The sequence below is a fragment of the Toxorhynchites rutilus genome, chromosome 1, assembly GCF_029784135.1.
Source record: "Toxorhynchites rutilus septentrionalis strain SRP chromosome 1, ASM2978413v1, whole genome shotgun sequence".
Classification (NCBI taxonomy): Eukaryota; Metazoa; Arthropoda; class Insecta; order Diptera; family Culicidae; genus Toxorhynchites; species Toxorhynchites rutilus.
Window position 1 is genome coordinate 1,714,353 of NC_073744.1, and position 13,967 is coordinate 1,728,319.

The following is a 13,967-nucleotide window of genomic DNA, read 5'->3' on the forward strand; positions in this document are numbered from 1 at the left end:
ACAACTGTGCTCCTCTCATCCCAGTCTCTTCTACAAATATTTCTGCGAGCTTTTGAACGAGATGCGGGTATGTACAGGGTGCAACCATGAAAGTGATACGATGCGAACGCTGCCGTACTCCGTGAATCAGCTGTGTTTGTTTCGATTGCAAAACACATTTTTATAATTTACTTGTAACCGATAAAGCCAGCGTTTGACATCTTTCATATGAAAATTACAATGGAATCAAGCAGGTGACAAATCAGGATATTGCGTTGTATTGGTCAGTAACGTACTTCGAGCCCAAGCCCGTATGCTCGCACCTTCCTCTTTACCCCGTCCATAAGGTTCTTTACAACGTCAGGTTGTAGTTTTTTTTTTAACAGAAATCCATTTTCTCTTGAAGTCCGCTTCCGATTTGACAAATTTTGGGTTCTTCCGGAGGGCCTGCTTCATAATCGCCCAATATTTCTCTATTGGGCGAAGCCCCGGCGCGTTGGGCGGGTTCATTTCCTTTGGCACGAAGGTGACCCCGTTGGCTTCGTACCACTCCAACACGTCCTTTGAATAGTGGCACGAAGCGAGATCCGGCCAGAAGATGGTCGGGCCCTCGTGCTGCTTCAATAGTGGTAGTAAGCGCTTCTGTAGGCACTCCTTAAGGTAAACCTGCCCGTTTACCGTGCCGGTCATCACGAAGGGGGCGCTCCGCTTTCCGCAAGAGCAGATCGCTTGCCACACCATGTACTTTTTGGCAAACTTGGATAGTTTCTGCTTGCGAATCTCCTCCGGAACGCTGAATTTGTCCTCTGCGGAGAAGAACAACAGGCCCGGCAGCTGACGAAAGTCCGCTTTGACGTAGGTTTCGTCGTCCATTACCAGGCAATGCGGCTTCGTCAGCATTTCGGTGTACAGCTTCCGGGCTCGCGTCTTCCCCACCATGTTTTGCCTTTTGTCGCGGTTAGGAGCCTCCTGAACCTTGTATGTACGCAGGCCCTCCCGCTGCTTGGTCCGCTGGACGAATAAACTTGACAAATTCAGCTTATTAGCGACATCCCGGACCGAACTTCTCGGATCACGTCTAAAATGCTTAACTACGCGCTTGTGATCTTTTTCACTGACGGAGCATCCATTTTTGCCGTTCTTCACCTTCCGGTCGATGGTTAGGTTCTCGAAGTATCGTTTTAGTACTCTGCTGACCGTGGATTGGACGATTCCCAGCATCTTACCGATGTCCCGATGTGACAACTCCAGATTCTCGAAATGAGTGCACAGGATTAATTCACGACGCTCTTTTTCGTTCGACGACATTTTTCCAAATTTACGAAAAATTGACAGTGAAGCAAGGCGAACGTGATCTATACACTCTTATCTGATTATAAGCGAAAGCTGAAGATATAATTCCTAAAAATTAAATTTCTACAGCGTTTTTTCCGTGATGCAATTTGATGTGACACACCCTTTATATAAACCTAAATCTTCCACACATTCCACACACACACAAGAATTTCTATTTCGAGAAATTTGTTAATTATTATATTGTACGACTTTCACGGTCTTGATCGACCCTCATGATTCATGATACCGTTCCTGTTAAAAGATGTAAGCCTTCCCTAAATTTCACCCAACCGTACCTCTATAGTGGTTCACATGAAATTCGCTTTCGACAGTACATTGACAATATGCAGAGCTGTTTCAAGAAAAATCCATCAACTTTCTGAAATTTCGTAAATACTCGGAAAGGGTCAGCTTGTATTCGTTACTCACTCCGCAATGGACGTTACATACTTTAGTTAAATCTCCTCTGACGCTGCAAACCTCTTCGCGGAATTCTTCTGAACCTTTCCGGAGTCGATCAGGCTCCAACTCCACAGCAATACATCGATAACATGCCTAGTTCCGATATTTGTCTGCAGCAAGTCACTTTCAGCCACGACGATATTCTCAAAGTCCTCTGTTCCGTTGACGCCTCGAAAGATCCTGATCCAGATCAAATTCCACCTGGCTTCATTAGGAATTGTTCAGCATCATTGGCCACCCCCGTGAAGCCTATCTTCAATCGATCGCTTCTAGACGGTGTCTTTCCTGAGTCATGGAAGCTAGCATCTATAACCCCGATCTCCAAAACTGGAAACATTCACAGTGTGGAAAACTACCGTCCAATCTCGATACTGTACTGTTTGGCGAAAGTCCTAGAAAGACTGCTGCGCGATAGGGTGCTAGGGTGCCAATGAATGTATGGGAAAAAATCGACCCTAAAATTTCAAAAAGTTACCTTATACAAAATGTTTACCACCTCGAAAAAACACCCTATGCCGAATTTCAGCTCAATCGGACTTAAGGGAGAGTGGCGCAAAGCGGTCAAAGTTTGAGTTTTTTGAAAATCGAAAAATCACCCAAAGGGGGAGAAAGGAAATCGAGGTTTTCGAAAAAAAATTCCTGATGCCAAACGTCTTACAATTGCATGACACGTTGAGATCTACAGTTATCCCAAAAAAAATTTTTTTCAAACATCCATTTTTCAGGCGGATAAACCACCAAGTACAAAAAAAAACAAACACAAAATTTGACAAAAAAAATTTTGATGTAACTGTAAATCTCGACGAGTAATGCTATTTTAAGACATTTGACACAAAAACATTTTTTTTAAAACCACGATTTTCGGTGATTTTTCGTTTTTCAAAAAAACTCTAATTTTAACGTCTGCGACGCGACACCAGTAAATGAAGTCCGAATGAGCAAATATTTTGCATAGAGTATATTATCGTGCACATCAACATTTCGTAGCAGGTTCCGAATGAAAAATTGAGATAACTATTTTTTGGCACCCAAAACCATACTTCCATACCGCACAAGAACAGAAAATCGAACAAAAAAATTCGCACAATGAAAACCGCACAAAAACAGGTTTTACTGTAGTCTCTTTCAAAGCATATTTTTAAGACTACACAGAGACGAACCAGTTCAGCAGACTGATGGATATATAAAAAACGCCTACTATGATTTCACGGTCCGATGTTCTTCACTTTTCCAATTTTTCTATCCGCATAAACCTCTCATGAGCAGAAACAAACACAACATAATCAGCTCAAATCGGACGATCAGTTCTTTTGTAACTGCTACTGCTGCTGCTGATATAATTCGTATGGTTGTTATTTTGCTTCTTTGCCCATATTCTTTCTGAACTAACAATTGTGCGAGCAGATACTGCATGAATCAATTGACCAATCAGTTCGATATTTAGTTTCATAAAATATACGATTGCCATCATAAAAATAAATTACTATGGAGTAGCGAAATCGATGAAAAATAAAAATAAATAGTTAGCTTTATAAAATACATAATTTTCATCATGGAAATAAATTGTTATGCAGTGGCCAAATCGATGAAAATATAGAAATTTATGTATAAATAATAAAATACCGTATACCGTAATTTATTCCAGAGTATGTTTTTGAAACTCGCTTTTTTTGGTAATGACTGCGATTGAATGGAAGTACCGTTCTGAATCATATTTCGGACACTTTGTTCTAATATCTTGAAATGCTTAATGCACTGATGATATAACTATTTATTTAATTATTTAATTAATATCACAATTGCTTCTTTAGAGTAATCCCTTGGTTTCACTATCATTTCACATGAGAACTACTTTTGAATTATAACATAATCGGCAGAAATCTAACAACACTACTCATTATCGTTTGTGTTTGACGTTTGCTTAGCGTGAGCACGTAGAATTTACCCGTTCATAAATATTTAAATTTCTCCCGTGTTTCATCAGTTCTCATCATCGTTAACAGTTTACTATGATTGCTTAGTAAGTGTTTCGCAGTTGTCTATAAAATATATTCAAGTGTAATGTAATTTTTTGTCCAAAAAATTACAAAATAAAGTATCCGAAATTTGAATTCAATCTGTCCGAAATTTGAATTCAATCTGTCCGAAATTTGATTTAGTGTCCGAAGTTTGATTCTTATTCGCTTCATTTGAAAATTATTCTATTAGATGATTTTTTTTATGTTTTCAATCAAATAGGTAGCAAAGTAGAAAGCTTAAAAGCATATTGAACTAATTTATTAAAAATATCAACCAATCATATGCATCATATAACTTAAGCGTCCGAAATATGATTCAGAACGGTTATTGATTTTCAGATGTGTTCAATTTACTACTCATCATGAAATCAAATCGAAAGAAGGGGAATAATTCGTACTAATGCACATAAATGTCACGTTACATGGAGTCCATTCAGTCCGCACCACACAAACACGTCAACGAAGACCATTTGCTACATTGTGCCAAGGAATTATTTGAAAAATAAAGGTTCTGCTTTAACAGAATTTAGCGCATTTTAATAGGAAAAACAAAAAAGTAAAAAAAGTAAAAAATCTACAAATAGCAACTCGATGTAAATTTTCGTCTGCAGAAAGTAAGTAAGAAAGTAAATATATCGAATCAGCTTTAAATTTATCTCATTTTTACTCCAAAGATTTTGATGAAATAAGAAGACTAATCAACTTGCCAACTACGTTTGCAATAGCAACCAGATATCATTAGTGGTAATATCCATGCCTCTTACGCTGAAGGTCACGAGTTCAAAAAGTAAAAGTGACGAGCCAGCCAAATGAGTTGAAAGTCACTATAATACAGATATAAAAAAAACAGATATCGAGAATGAATCAGCGGCTTTTAAAACGTAATTCGATTTTTTATTCCGAATGCCGGAAGCTATTTTGGACACGAAAAAATGAGAAAAAATACAAGCCCTTCTAGATTATTTTAGTCAAGCTTTTTGTTCGATCATTTTTAAGGTCTTTATGAAGACATCCAGAACATATCGAGGACATAAACTTGTATTTTCAATTAGTATCCATCATTTCCACCCCAGGTGTCCATCTTTCCCGATTTATTTTTATTTTTTCAAAGATGCCGGACACATTCATTTTTCGAAATTTCCGCTTCAAAAACAAAAATGTTATTATAATAAGAGAACTAGACTACCAATTTGTGGCGAGATAGCTATAAATATTTTTTGTGAAATTCTCGAAAAGAAATCAACATTTATTTAAGGTGTCCGTCTTTACCACTCTTCCCCTACAAAGGCGAAAGACTTGAACCGAACTAATTTCACAGTAACTTTTCCACATCATCATGGTAATAAAGAAGAACTAGAGGAGAAATGTTTATCCGTTTTGTTTTTATGGAATTAACGAAGTGTATCACTTTCATGGTGACACACTGTAAGGTTAACATTCTCTATTCGCATGTTACTATTTGTCTCACTACTATCGGAGAAAAAATTGGCATGAAAGTCTCAGATTGCTCGACCAGAGCGTTTGACGGTGAATATTGTAGTTATTGCTTGAGCTTGCGCCAAAAATCTGAGCCACTGAAAGTCAGTTTCCCTAGCCTGGGAAGAAATCGTCATGAAGATTTCAAATTACCTGCAAACCTGCAAAGTTCCAAGACTCGCTTTATTATCGCTCCTCTTTTCGGGATCTGACAACATGACAACTATCTCCTGAAAAAATGTTATGGGCTCAGATTTTTCAAGACGACAATGTCATCTTTTCAATGGTACGCACCGTATATAAACGGGCAGAGTACAAAGTGCGGATTCTCTCAATTACCCACTCGAAATTGGGTCGATTATCAACAACTGATAGCGCCACAAACAACACTCACCTGTCAAAATAGTCGCTATTCTGCAGAAAAATAAAAGCACCTCAATGCTTCCAAATCATCTTCGGAACAGCCGCGACTTCAAACAGAAACAAAATAACACAAAACTTTATCACTTTATGACCGCCGTAACCACTGACAATGTCTGCGATGTGTCAGCTGTCAAAGCTTGCATATGTTACAGTGTGTTGATTATAAAGTTCGCTTCATTAGTGTAAATGATCGTCGTTTATGCGTTTGGCGCAATGAAATGAGAAAAAGCTCATTATACACGGCGTGACCACAAATAATATTTTGTTTTATGCATTTCCTCCGGGTGTTCCAAGGTAACCATAAATATTAAAACATTGAATGATTTCATCGATTAGAATCCTTTTAAACAAGACAAAAGTTACAAGTTACAAAAAAAAAGTTTGGTTGCAATCTAATCAACAATCTAATCAACAATAATTTTATCTAAGGATTTTATATTAACAAATTGAAGGAACAATATGATAAAAGCATCGAATCAATACTCTGACAGGGTGTGATTGAGTTTCACATTCGACTGTGTCAATTCTATGAATAATTCGTCGTGGAGATTCGTCGAAACCGGCAGAGATTCACTCTCACTGATACCCCAAAATTAGTTCTATTAAATTCTCATCAGGCAGCCTATTGTTTGCCCAACAGAATTCTAGCTCGTTTCTATTATGATTGAATAATATTGCGAGCCTATTTCAACAGAAGGACTGAAGATTTCTTCGCATATTTTCCCCTTTTTTTCTCTTATCAGGGTGATTTGTGCAGATTCACGCTCCCGAAATCATTAAGGGGCGCTGGGGGAACGAGTATGCGCCAGGATATCGCAATCAATCAATGTTGATTCTATATGAGTGTTTTTGTTGTGCTAAATTGCGAGAAAATTTTATGGATGAACGATATGGCGTATAAATGGGTTGTGAGAATACAAAACGAGGCTTAATTTGAGAAACAACTCCTAAGATGAAGAATTGTACTACTTGTCGCTGGAGGTATCTGTAGCTCTTGAGATAGATTCAAATAGAAACGAATTTCACCAGAATACACTCGTATTCAAAATTTGATACACAAACCGTTTCCCGAAAGTTTTTCTACAAATCTGGGCGACTAGGCCAAGGCCTCAAGTACTACGCTTTTTTTCCTCCTCCCAAAAACAAACATATAGACCACGATTTTACAACGGTTGTAATTGATAATCGAAAGTCACTAAAACTAGTGATACGAACGGGAGAGTGGGAGGTTTAAAAGCATTCATACGTTTCGTACAAGAAAACAGCAAACAAAAATAAAACACAATTGTGAGACATGAGATAACACACCGACCATTGCAGTGCAGCGATCAATTACTGGATGTCTCGAATTTATGATTAGTATTCAAAAGACTGTTGAGTGGTTAGGATGGATATGTTTCTGCTGCTGACGATCGCAGCATTTTGGCTGAGTTGTCCCGCTACCGTTTACAGCCAACACGACGGTGATAACTATCGTCTGCCGAATAACAGTTATCCGCTGCGGTACGACCTCCAGCTAACCACGTACATTCACGATAACAGCAGCAAGTGGCAATTTAGATTCGATGGCAAAGTAAGAATTAAGGTTTTTGTCAAAGATGAAGGCAACAGCAGCATAACAGTGCACTACCGCCAGACCACGATTACACATGTCAAGTTGTGGTCCTTGCTCGAGAATGGAACCGAACGTGTGCTTCTCAATGACAACACGAGCTTCGTGTTGGATCCCAAGAGAGAATTTGTAACAGTGACACCTTCAAGTGAAATTTTAAATGGCACGTACTATCTCGAGTTCGAGTATCATGGTGAACTTCGAAATGATAACGCTGGATTCTATCGGTCATCTTATGTGGATAACGAAAACAGAACGCGTTGGTTGGCTACAACACAATTATCTTCAACTGATGCGCGCCATGTGTTTCCTTGCTACGATGAACCAGGTATCCGTGCACCAATAGGACTTACGATAATTCATGGCAGCAACTATACAGCACTGTCTAACAATGTGCCACGGGCGATAAATGACAGGTAAGTGAGTTATTCACCCTTATTCCGGAATACGATCGGGCATGAAATCAGCATGATATTGCATTCTGTAACTCGAACTAGATCGACATGTAAAGTTCATCCGAGATTCAAACATTCTAAACTATCCGAGATATAAACCCAATCGACACATGCAAAGTGGCTCCATTACCTTGATGCGAAACAAATTGTGTGTGATAGTGATTTTATATTATTGATAAAGTTTTAGCGGAAATACTTGGAAAATTATTAAAAAAATAGTTACGTTAGGGTGAGAAATACTTGTTCAAGGTATTTGAGTAACACCAAGTAATAATTTTCATTCATATTTCAACAATTTTGCAGCATGTTAATATGATAGTGAGTAATAACCACAATAGATCACAAATACGGATGAGTTATTTTGACGTTTATTTGGGTCAACGCAATGCTGTTACTTTTGCGTATGTCGTATGGGTTGATCTCGGAAGGATTTTAGATTGCAGAAGTCGATCTCATTCGGGTTGCAGAATGAAAAGTTGATCTCTATCGAATTGCGAAATTTCCAAACTCCTTCATGTTCCGGAATAAAGTTTGCATTTAAAAACTTTTTTCGGATAGTGATAAAAAAAGAGATAAGTAAGTTTGATAAATTTCCCATGGAAGGTAATTACGTTAGCTTACTTGCAAAGAAAATCTACGCCCATGCGAGCGGCCTTCCGGCAGTTACCCGGAACATTCGCCATGGCGAACGAAAACATTTGTATAGGCATGTTTTTAAATTCTATCTTCGTTTTATTTATCAATTCCTTCTCAGTTTTCGCGACACAATCGTTGGAGTAGATCTTACGCTTCAGGTTTGCCCAGAAAATATCGATGGAACGCAGCTGAGAGACGTTGGGCTTGTTCGCCGAATTGGGTACCACATCGATATTCAGCCGTTCCATCTCCTCTAACGATTGCTTCGAGTAGATCCCGCCAGAACACCGCGTCTTCACCCTTATGGTATCTCTTGATGAACGACGCAACTTCCGGCAGACACTTCGTACTATAATTTTCCTCGTTCATGGCCAGTAAGGAGCTAAAGAAGAGCGGCTTTGACATCCCCTTCTCTCTGATTGTCAGCCACAACAGCATCTTCTTAGGGAACTTGGTGTGTGAAATATACATCAGTTCGGAGCTCACTTCCTTCGTTTTTCACTGTTTGGCCGGTTGCACCGACCTCCCAGCCAAGCGCACGCAGCGATGTAGTCACTTTTCCCTCGATCTTCCTCTTCAGCATCCTTTGGAGTTTCTTGTCGCTCGGCCGTCCGGCTCGGAACCGGGCTTTCTTTTGATGATTTTATTGTTGTCTAATAGTGACAATATGTTGTAGATGCGGAACGGGCGTATAGAGGCGAATGAACTGCAAAGTTTAAAGCCTCTTAAAAACAAAGAAAGAAGAAGAAACGGGCGTATCCGGCGTCCACAAAGTACCGCACGATGTCCGTTTTCGACGCGGCGGGGTACCGTTCTTTGAACGCACACACTTATGAACGGAGTAGCTTCACTGTTTTCGCCATCACGGTTAGAGTTCGACTGATAGAGCTGTCATTTTTTTCTGCTGACTCATGGGTTACTATGATTGATGCTGTACGGGTAATTTCGTCAGTGCGTGTGAAGGTAAACCCATGAAAAATCGGCAATTTTGTCCGTTTTTTTTTATGCAAGCGTTATTCAAACAAAATTTGAAAGTGTATATTATCAACAACTAAATAGAAGGACAGCAAAGTAAATTTATAATTTATATTAAGGTTAGGTTAAGATACTTTCATTACAACTAAATTCACTTTATGGTCACAGTATTTGTTCACTTTTCAGCTTGTACAAGCTGAATGAAGAATAACGAAAACTTTATTAACAAATGAATAAAGAAAAAAAAATTAAGACAATCTTTTAATAGTGTTTTCCGTTTTAAGTCATATTCAACAGCTGGACGATGGTTTCGTTAAAACTGTATTTTACGATACACCCTCCATGCAACCGTACTTGCTCGGAATTGTCGTCAGCGACTTCGTCTCCATCTTCTCTGAGAAATTCCCACGACATCGTGTTTTCGCCCGATACAACGCCGTCCAGTATGGTGAGGGTAACTTCATTCTGGAAGCGGGATATAAAATTCTTAGCGAGCTGGAAAAACATCTCGAAACCGAGTACCCTCTGGCAAAACTGGATCATGTTGGCATCCCGGATTTTGCACCAGGAGCAATGGAAAATTATGGTTTAGTAAGTTATAGAATCATTAGCCGTTAAATCGCGCTCCAATTAAAATCACTGCCTATTTCAGATCACCTACAAAGAAGAACGATTCTTCTACGATAACCTGTCATCCCCGATGAAACAGAAATCCATGATAGCTAGTGTTGTGGGACATGAAGTGGGCCATCAGTTCTTCGGTAACATGGTATCTCCAGCTTGGTGGAGTTACCTATGGATGAAGGAAGGATTCGCAACATACTTTGAATATTTGGCATCGGATCTTGCCTTCCCAGATTTACGAATTTGGGAAACTTATTCAGTCGACAAAATGCATAATGTTTTCGAATTAGATTCTCTGAGTTCATCTCGTCCGATGACCCATTACGTTAACTCTCAAACGGAGGTTGCCAAAGCATTCGATAATATTGCTTACGATAAAGGTGAAGGCCACTGTGAATTCAAACATTCATTTAATAATTAATTTGCGTTTTGCAGGAGGATCCATAATGCGAATGTTCCAGTATGCCCTCGGACCGGAAACCTTCCGACAAGCTCTGATAAGATATCTGCGGAAAAAAGCATTCCAAGCTGCACACCCGGAGGACTTTGCTGCAGCTATGCAATTTGCAATTGATAATAGCACCCAAACCGGGAAACTGCCCTCAAACGTTTCGGCTCTGACCTTCTTGAAGTCATGGACCGAACAGAGTGGCTATCCCGTCCTCCATGTATCTCGAGGCGACGATTTGCGCGTAACACTAACTCAAGAACGTTATCTTCTAAAGGAAAAAGATACCAATGGAACCAAATGGATTCTACCTTTCAATTTCGCAACGGCTAGAAATTCAGATTTCACTTCCATTATGAGCCCGAGATGGCTCCTAACCACCAGAACAGTTCTCGATGCAGACGGCTGGGGAGCATCCGATTGGATTATTTTCAACAAACAACAAACTGGCTACTACCGGGTCAATTACGATGACCAACTCTGGTACCTTACCATCGCCCAACTCTATCAAAACTCATCGGTCATCAACAACATCAACCGCGCTCAACTCATCGACGATTCACTGAATCTTGCTCGGTCGGGTCGTCTTAGCTACAATATCGCATTACGTTTGCTAAGATATCTTGCCAACGAACGAGACTTTGTCCCGTGGGCTGCCGCAAGTCGTAACATGGAACTACTGATACGCCTCTTCTCGGGCTCACCTCAAATGAACCTCTTCCAAAGGTTTCTCCGAGCCGCTATCAATCCAGCTTTCACTGAACTAGGACTGACAACCAATCCCATGGATGATTTACCTACCAGAAGAACCAGAGAACTCGTTTCGAAGTGGGCCTGCATGATGGGTTCCGAGAAATGTTTGAACAAATCGGCGTCTATCCTGCTCGAATCCCTCGGTACGTCCAGGACACCGGTGGATCCCGATTTGCGCAACGTTATCTACTGTTACGGTTTGCAGACTGCCAGCAAAGAAATATTCCTTACCGTTTGGAGAGAAATGCAGGCGTCCCAAAATCAGGCTACCAGGGCCTTTTTGATTCATTCACTCGGTTGCACTCAGCATGACGAATTGAAGTGGTTACTACTCAACACATCGATCGCCGATGAGAGTGAGGGAGTGAATTACTTTGGACAGGAACGCGGCCGAATATTATACGTTGTTTACTCAAACGGTGGCAAGGGGATAGAGATTGCGTTGGAATTCTTCACACAGAATCTGATGAAAATCAACGAATTGTATGAAAGAACTAACAATGTTTTTCGATGTAAAATAGCACTTTAATTTCAGATACAACAAGGGAAATTTCGGCGGACGCGCCATTATCACTGCGATAAACGAAATGTCGATGTATATCATAAACAGTGATCTAAACAGCCGGTTCCAAACACTTATCAAAAAGGTGATCGACGCTGGATTGTTGAAAGATACCGACACGCTGAGAGCGCTGGAGCAGTCGAGTGAGAACCTGCAATGGGTACAGAGCAAAGGGAAGGAAATCGAAGCCTGGCTACAGGAGTATTATTCAAAACCCGAGGAACCTTTGACAACAACCCTGGCACCCACCACAACACAAGCTGGAGGTGGAGCCTACAAAGTTGTGGTTTCCACCTGCCTCATGGTGGTTACTGTTCTTAGTAAATTTATTATGTAAAAAAGGGTACAGTTTTTAAGATAAATTTAACAATTTTCAAACTTTTCTAATGTTACTTGAAAGATATTACATCGATCCTAATAAAAAAAAAACTAACTTACTTCGGACGTTCCACATATCCTAATCAGTTCAATCCAAACGAAGCTCATGTCTTTAGTTGGACTCAGAATGCCGCGTTGGCGTCACGTCGAGTTGGCTGTCAACGCTTGGTATAACGCTTGGTCGCCGCTTTTTTGATTGGATTTGTAATTCCAATTAATGTCACGCGCTTCATCAAAGTTACAATTTTAACAAGGTTTAACAAAGTTTAACATCTCCGAAGACGACGCAAATGACGTGACGCGTCATTGTACGTCTTTGTATGAAAACACATATCTTCAAAATGAACTGCTTTTCCCGTGTGCGTTTGGCGTGATAAATTTGGAAATCATCCATCGAAAAAAAATCCCCTATGTAAATTCAACTTTGCAAACTTGTCAACTTGTCAAACAACACCGACTAACGGAATCAAATGAACAAAGTCATTCAAGAGAGGTTGAATAAAATCGTATCAATAGTGAGTATTATAGCAAGTAGATTCTTTAACTCAATTATTTGTTCAAATTTCGCCGAATTTTCATTCGAATATGTGCGGTGCCATCTGCCAACGCAACGTCAGAACAACGCAATTTCGCTCCAATGCTTGGCGAAATCGATCTTTTTACGAACTATCATTGGCAACCCAGCGCTTTGTTCTGATTGGTTGGCGAAAAAGAAATCGCAAATCGCGAGAGAAGCAGCGCTGATTGTGATTAGAAGCACGGTTTTAGTTTGAAGAAAATACAGAATGATGCGTGATAATAAAATTTAGAATGAATGGGTACTCAATGAGACATTCAATAAATAAATTCATGAATTTCCCTTGCAAACAGCGACCGAAGTTATGAGGTGCCAATATCATCCGGAAATAATTCGATTAAGTTTGTTATGATCCTGTGCCCGACAGGGTCATCATATCTACAGATTAATCTGTATTTATACAATCCTTTTCTTACTAAAGTACAATGAATGAGAATTTTGAAAGTGCGCTCATACTGTCAATCTATTTGCATTTGCTTTGAAAGTTCTTGTTTTAAGGATTGAAAACAGGGTTCGGCAAAATCATATTCAACTGAGGATAGTCAGCGGACTATAAAGAAATTCGCCTTCGTATTCGTATTGGAAATGAGTTTTGGCTTCTTCCTGCAGTCTCTTCGTCAACATGACTTAACAGTCAATCGGGCGTTTAGTTGCTATCTCACTCTACAACACGACTCATTTCATTCTCCCCTGTCAAATGGACTTCAATGCATATTGAAGCAGAGATCGAAATGCTCGCCGATTTGAGATGAAAAACATCCGTTTTCACCCACAGTGAAAAATAGCTGAGAATATAAGAGGCGAGAGAATGTTATACACTCACTTCGATTCTCGCGAGAAATCCAACGCCGATTTTTATTTTTTGTCGAGTTATGGTGGCCGAAAAATGTTTTTTTTCAGTGACTCCCTATTGCCGATAATGGTTTTTCACTTATTCAGTACAGCTGAAAACATTGCATGTAAACATGCGGCAATATTGGGTTTCAACATGAAGTGAACATGAGATGGATTAATATTTGTACAATTCAGACGCTGTCCAAATGCAGATCGTTTGAACGCTGTTCTAACAGACTAACGTTAGTGGAGTTAGCTTTAATTTTTCGCTCCATATTTTCAGTACCAAATGAGAGACGAAAAAGCATTCTCGTTGAACTTCCGAGATAGAGATTTTCCACATCTCTTTCTCTCTAAAAAGTGATTTTCGGTGAAAAGGAAGAGACGAAAATATCAACAATACACGGTTCATCGAAAACT

General features: G+C 39.7%; 1 protein-coding gene across 1 annotated transcript; it reads left to right on the forward strand.

Annotated features, from left to right (window-relative positions):
- Window positions 1–6,746: 6,746 nt before the first annotated feature.
- LOC129773528 (aminopeptidase N-like) lies at window positions 6,747–12,136 on the forward strand. The gene is made up of 5 exons (XM_055777144.1): window positions 6,747–7,721; window positions 9,656–9,962; window positions 10,024–10,375; window positions 10,431–11,679; window positions 11,732–12,136. Exons 1-5 carry the CDS (start codon window positions 7,081–7,083, stop codon window positions 12,093–12,095), a joined length of 2,913 nt encoding a protein of 970 aa, XP_055633119.1. The 5' UTR covers window positions 6,747–7,080; the 3' UTR covers window positions 12,096–12,136.
- The last annotated feature ends 1,831 nt before the right edge of the window (window positions 12,137–13,967 follow it).